The sequence below is a fragment of the Penaeus vannamei genome, chromosome 21 (assembly GCF_042767895.1).
Source record: "Penaeus vannamei isolate JL-2024 chromosome 21, ASM4276789v1, whole genome shotgun sequence".
Classification (NCBI taxonomy): domain Eukaryota; kingdom Metazoa; phylum Arthropoda; class Malacostraca; order Decapoda; family Penaeidae; genus Penaeus; species Penaeus vannamei.
In genome coordinates this window covers 14,814,312-14,821,811 of record NC_091569.1, presented here as the reverse complement: position 1 = coordinate 14,821,811, position 7,500 = coordinate 14,814,312, and the positions used below count along the sequence as shown (strand labels likewise).

Below are 7,500 nucleotides of genomic sequence, written 5' to 3'. Positions count from 1 at the left end.
CCATTATCAGTATTATCACCATTATCAGTATTATCACCATTATCAGTATTATCACCATTATCAGTATTATCACCATTATCAGTATTATCACCATTATCAGTATTATCACCATTATCAGTATTATCACCATTATCAGTATTATCACCATTATCAGTATTATCACCATTATCAGTATTATCACCATTATCAGTATTATCACCATTATCAGTATTATCACCATTATCAGTATTATCACCATTATCAGTATTATCACCATTATCCCCATTATCAGTATTATCCCCATTATCAGTATTGTCACCATTATCAGTATTATCACCATTATCAGTATTATCACCATTATTATTATTATCCCCATTATCAGTATTATCCCCATTATCAGTATTATCCCCATTATCAGTATTATCACCATTATCAGTATTATCACCATTATCAGTATTATCACCATTATCAGTATTATCACCATTATCAGCATTATCACCATTATCAGTATTATCACCATTATCAGTATTATCACCATTATCAGTATTATCACCATTATCAGTATTATCACCATTATCAGTATTAGCACCATTATCAGTATTAGCACCATTATCAGTATTATCACCATTATCAGTATTATCACCATTATCATTATTATCCCCATTATCAGTATTATCACCATTATCAGTATTATCCCCATTATCAGTATTATCCCCATTATCAGTATTATCCCCATTATCAGTATTATCCCCATTATCAGTATCATCACCATTATCAGTATTATCATCATTATCATTATCATCACTATCATTATCATCATTATCATTATTATCATCATCATTATTATCATTGTCAGTATTATCATCATTATCATTATCATCATTATAATTATCAGCATTATAATTATCATCATTATCATTATCATCATTATCATTCTTATCATCATTATCATTCTTATCATCATTATCAGTATTATCATTATCAGTATTATCATTATCAGTATTATCATTATAATTATCATCATCATTATCATTCTTTTCATCATTATCAGTATTATCATTATAATTATCATCATCATTATCATTCTTTTCATCATTATCAGTATTATCATTATCAGTATTATCATTATATTTATCATCATCATTATCATTCTTATCATCATCATCATCATTATCATTCTTATCATCATTATCATTCTTATCATCATTATCATTCTTATCATCATTCTCATTCTTATCATCATTCTCATTCTTATCATCATTATCATTCTTATCATCATTATCATTCTTATCATCATTCTCATTCTTATCATCATTATCATTCTTATCATCATTATCATTCTTATCATCATTATCATTCTTATCATCATTATCATTCTTATCATCATTATCATTCTTTTCATCATTCTCATTCTTATCATCATTATCATTCTTATCATCATTATCATTCTTATCATCATTATCATTCTTATCATCATTATCATTCTTATCATCATTATCATTCTTATCACCATTCTCATTCTTATCATCAATATCATTCTTATCATCATTATCATTCTTATCATCATTCTCATTCTTATCATCATTCTCATTCTTATCATCATTCTCATTCTTATCATCATTCTCATTCTTATCATCATTCTCATTCTTATCATCATTATCATTCTTATCATCATTATCATTCTCATTCTTATCATCATTCTCATTCTTATCATCATTATCATTCTTATCATTATCATTCTTATCATTATCATTCTTATCATCATTATCATTCTTATCAGCATTATCATTCTTATCATCATTCTCATTCTTATCATCATTATCATTCTTATCATCATTCTCATTCTTATCATCATTCTCATTCTTATCATCATTCTCATTCTTATCATCATTCTCATTCTTATCATCATTCTCATTCTTATCATCATTCTCATTCTTATCATCATTCTCATTCTTATCATCATTCTCATTCTTATCATCATTCTTATTCTTATCATCATTCTCATTCTTATCATCATTCTCATTCTTATCATCATTCTCATTCTTATCATTCTCATTCTTATCATCATTATCATTCTTATCATCATTATCATTCTTATCATCATTATCATTCTTATCATCATTCTCATTCTTATCACCATTCTCATTCTTATCATCATTATCATTCTTTTCATCATTCTCATTCTTATCATCATTCTCATTCTTATCATCATTCTCATTCTTATCACCATTCTCATTCGTATCATCATTCTCATTCTCATTCTTATCATCATTCTCATTCTTATCATCATTCTTATTCTTATCACCATTCTCATTCTTATCATCATTCTCATTCTTATCATCATTATCATTCTTATCATCATTATCATTCTTATCATCATTATCATTCTTATCATCATTATCATTCTTATCATCATTATCATTCTTATCATCATTCTTATTCTTATCACCATTCTCATTCTTATCATCATTCTCATTCTTATCATCATTATCATTCTTATCATCATTATCATTCTTATCATTATCATTCTTATTATCATTATCATTCTTATCATTATCATTCTTATCATCATTATCATTCTTATCATCATTATCATTCTTATCATTATCATTCTTATTATCATTATCATTCTTATTATCATTATCATTCTTATCATCATTAAGAGTGAAAATTGCAAATATGATGTATTTTAGTGCTATACACAAACAGTCACATACGTAAATAACTAAATAAACAATTACAATAATAATAATACATCTAACATAAGTAAATAAATAATTACAAATAACTGTAATGTAAATAAGCAGCTCCCAATAATCCGAATAATGAATTGTCACTGCGTCGGGAATCGCAAGATTTTAACAATCCGGACGTTCGAGGTGGATTTCTTTGCTATTTCCGTCGCTCTTCTAGGAATTTTCTCTTCGTTCTTCGTCACCTTCTTCTCAGCCGAGTCCCTTTTGGGCGCTGCCTTCTTCAGCTCCTCCTTGGAAAGTTTGAAGGAGCCGGAGGCGCCGACGCCCTTGGTCTGCTGCAGGGACCCGGCGGCGACGCCCCTCCTCAGCGCCTGCTTCAGGTGCACGCCGGCGGCCCTCTCGTCCCCGAGCTGGAAGGAGGCGACGATGAACCTGAGGATGGCCTGCGGGAGGACTCGTTGCGCTCCGTGAACATATATGGATATATTTGTATGCTTACAAATGTATATTTGTATGTGTGTGTGTGTGTGTGTGTATAAATGTGTACAAATGTTTACATTTGTGTATATAATATATATATATATATATATATATATATATATATATATATATATATATATATATATATACATACATATGCATATGTGTATGTATATATATATATATATATATATATATATATATATATATATATATATATACATATATATATGCATACATGCATGTACATATTAATATATACATATATGTATATGCAAATATATACATTCATGCACATATCAACATATACATATATGTACATAGAAATATATACACATATGTATATATAGATATATGCACATATTTACATATAAATATATACATATATGTACATATAAAAATATATTTACGTATGTATATATGTTTATACATATATGTTTATATATATACATGTACATGTATGTGTCTGTATGTCCGACAATAATAACAACAATAATATTAGTAATAATAAAGACATGATAATAATAAAAACAATAACAGTGATAAAAAAATATGACTTTAATGATAGGAATTGATATAGATAAATATGTATGTATAGATAAATATATATATACATATATATATATATATATATATATATATATATATATATATATATATATATATATATATATATATATGTATGTGTGTGTGTGTGTGTGTGTGTGTGTGTGTGTGTGTGTCTGTGTGTGTGTATGTATGTATGTATGTATATATGTTTATATATGCATATGTATGTGTGTATGTACATATGTATAAACATATGTATAAATATGTATATCCATACATATATATATACATATGTCTACATATGCATGTGTGATAATTGTAATATAGATAAAGAAAAATAATTGTAATAATAACAAAGATAATGATAATATGTACCGTATAACCATTATAACCTAAACCCCAATAATGACCATTGTCTGAAGGAGACTTCAACGCCGACCGACAGGGAACGAGGGTAGGCAGCGAAGCCTCGTTCCCTCTCACGCACTCCTATTTATATGTTCCCAAGCCTGAAACACATCACACACATCCTCGCCCTTGGCTTCATCCTACTCCTTCCTTAGAGCATCTTCGAGTGTAAAAGGACATCCAATCTCGCTTCCACAATGGCTGAGAGAGCTGTTAAGAAAGCCGGAGAGACAGCTGGACGCCCCAAGTACAGCCAGATGGTCGCCGCCGCCATCAGGGCCTTGAAGGAGCGGACTGGTTCCTCCCGTCAGGCGATCCTCAAGTACGTCGTCGGCGTCTACAGGATAGAGGACGAGAAGAGAGCAGGCGTTCAGGTCCGGCTGGCGCTGAAGAAGGGCGTTGCTGGAGGGTCTCTGGTGCAGGTGAAGGGGACAGGGGCTTCTGGCTCCTTCAAGCTTGCCAAGGTGGAAGGCAAAGCGGAGGGAAAGAAACCCGCTGCTAAGAAGGATGGAACTAAAACCAAGAAGGAGTTGTCCGCGAAAAAGACCAGTGTCAAGAAACCAGCCGCCAAAAAGGCTCCAGCAAAGAAAGGATCCGCGAAAAAGGCCGCAGTGAAGAAACCAACCGCCAAAAAGACCACAGTCCACAAAGCCACAGCCAAAAAAGGCGTGACGAAGACACCCAGCGCTAAGAAGGAATCACAGAAGAAAGTAACAAAGGTTTCTTCAACGAAAACTAATGCCAAGAAATCATCGACGAAGAAAACGACGCTCAAGCAGCCGTCTTCCAAGAAAACCATCAAGAAATCTGCAACTAAGAAGACAGAGAAGAAACCCACAAATAAGAAGGTCGCCAAAAAATAAAGCTTGTTAGGAATTCCTTTATGTATAAATGTCAAATAAACGTTCATAGTCACCATTATAAGTTTTATCAGAATCACTAAAGCAGATCCATGAGAGGCTTGGATAATACTTCACTAGGAAATAATTACACGCAGTACAATTCATTACTTTTGACAATATGCAAATCCATGATTGTGTTGTATATATATATATATATATATATATATATATATATATATATATATATATATATATATATATAAATGTATACATATATTTTAATATATGCATATATATATATATATATATATATATATATATATATATATATATATAGATGAATGTATATGTATATGTACGTGTATACATACATATACGTATGTATATATACATGCATGTACGAAGGTCGTTCCAAAATCAATGCCTCTATTTTTTTTCTTTCTTTCTTTCTTTTTTTACTCTGTTTAAGGGATCCGAGGAGATTGTATATGACATTGTTATGATGACTGAACTTTTCCGTTCATAACCTCGCTGTTGCAGATATTAATGGCATGACAGTCTAAGAAAGCAACCCCTGTCATGGACGTGCGTCAGATGCTGACACACGTCACTGAATTCCTCCACGCAGAAGGTGGATCAGCTGACATTCACCGATTCACAAATCGCGCTTTGGAAGCCCTTGCCCAGCCACCACTCTACACGAATTGGCAGTGAATGAATTGCGTGCAGAGTTGGATGACAGCATCGTTTCCAGTGCACTGACACCAACATCCGACTCTGCAGACATTTTATTCACCGTTGTCCGCCGATTAGCGCGGATGAGTTGATCGAGGCGCACTTCATGTATTTACTTGTTTGTATGTACACACACACACACACACACACACACACACACACACACACACACACACACACACACACGCATATATATATATATATATATATATATATATATATATATATATATATATATATTTATTTATTTATTTATATATATATATTTATATATATATATATATTTATATATTTATATATATTTATATATATATATATATGAATATATATATATATATATATATATATATGTGAATATATATATATATATATATTAATATATATATATATATATATATATATATATATATATATGAATACATATATATATATATATATATATATATATGAATATATATATATATATGTGTGTGTGTGTGTGTGTGTGTGTGTGTGTGTGTGTGTGTGTGTGTGTGTGTGTGTGTGTGTGTGTGTGTGTGTGTGTTTGTGTGTGAGACACTTCTATCCAGGACTTTAATCTATGGGATTTCTTATTATTATATGTATTCAAAACCCAGATGGGTTAGTGCAACCAAATTATTCTTTAACATTGATTAGAAAATAAAGTAGGTCATGAGGTCAATGAGAGAATAATTAAATAACAAGTTGATTATTTATCATATGATATATACATGATACATTAGGAAATTAGGAGGGTAGCATCCCTCACCAACAATTAAATAAATTAGAAACAAATATAGTTCAAATGTGAAGTATTCTAATACTACCTTGTAAAGTGAATATTATGGGAAGACACTGAGACATTCTTTCATTGTAAATAAAACACTTGCAGAAATCATATCAGAATAATATGACTCAAATGTTCGTAGTTCCTTGCCTAGCAAACGTCAACACTGAACCACAACAACCTGTTGCAAGGATTTCTATTGATATCATTTATGTGTACTAAAACACTTTGACCAACCTTTAGTTATATATGTAAACCATCTTAGATATCTGAGCAATCTTGCTGGAACAAGGCTCCGTGACGTGAATTTCCGGTTAAAAAAAAAGAAAAAAAAATGCACACAACCTCCCACCTCCCACGAGGTCGAACAACTACAAAGCCGTTTCCCACACATCCGCCAGTTAATTATTTTTCGATGATTAAAATCTGAACATCGACTTTCTTAACGAAATTTAATCATCTTATATATTTTAATATCACATTCTAGAAAAATAGGCATGAAATTATGTTACTAAAAATATGGTAATTATTAGCGTATATTTCGAGCACAGGAAAATGTATGAAAACAAATGAATTAAAGGATAGACTTAAATAAAAATCGACAAAAATGGACAATGGTATATCCATGACATCCCCCCTTGAAGTTTAAAACGTCATTTCCAAATAAACAGAAATTATGTTTTAACATTAATTCTCCTGCATTATGTACCAGGTCTGCTGAGTGTATCTGCAATACAGTTTTGCTTTCGTTTAATATGTCTTATTTGAATGTCATGCCTCTGCAATGCTAATGTCCAACGCATCAACCATTTTTTTTTCTCTCTCTCTCTTTGAAACTATTAACATGGCGTAGAGGATTGTGATCAGAGTAAACAATATTCTTTTTTCATCTATATATACATGATTTTTTTCCAAGGCAATCAGGAAGTTCACTGCTTCCTTTTCTGTAGTGGAGTATCTTTCCTGATAGTTCTTGAACCTGGATGAGGAGTAGCATATCGGTTGTAGGATACTGTCTTGACCT

At 31.0% G+C, this 7,500-nt stretch overlaps 2 protein-coding genes across 2 annotated transcripts; one reads left to right on the top strand and one right to left on the bottom strand.

The window, feature by feature from the left end:
• Positions 1–2,812: 2,812 nt before the first annotated feature.
• LOC138865531 (histone H1-delta-like) lies at positions 2,813–4,292 on the bottom strand. The gene is made up of 2 exons (XM_070136218.1): positions 4,257–4,292; positions 2,813–3,118 (listed from the first exon to the last, which is right to left on the bottom strand). Exons 1-2 carry the CDS (start codon positions 4,290–4,292, stop codon positions 2,813–2,815), a joined length of 342 nt encoding a protein of 113 aa, XP_069992319.1.
• On the top strand, positions 4,231–5,030 carry LOC113825978 (late histone H1-like). Its single transcript, XM_070136297.1, has one exon. The coding sequence runs from the start codon at positions 4,310–4,312 to the stop codon at positions 4,973–4,975; it is 666 nt and encodes a 221-aa protein (XP_069992398.1). The 5' UTR covers positions 4,231–4,309; the 3' UTR covers positions 4,976–5,030.
• The last annotated feature ends 2,470 nt before the right edge of the window (positions 5,031–7,500 follow it).

What these genes read in the sequence shown, in the direction of transcription:
- LOC138865531 (XM_070136218.1), bottom strand. Translation starts at nt 4,292, where the DNA reads ATGTCCTTTTACACTCGAAGATGCTCTAAGGAAGGA. An exon ending in GAAGATGCTCTAAGGAAGGA is followed by an intron (nt 3,119 to 4,256) that starts GTAGGATGAAGC and finishes GTCCTCCCGCAG; the next exon opens with GCCATCCTCAGGTTCATCGT.
- LOC113825978 (XM_070136297.1), top strand. Translation starts at nt 4,310, where the DNA reads ATGGCTGAGAGAGCTGTTAAGAAAGCCGGAGAGACAGCTGGACGCCCC.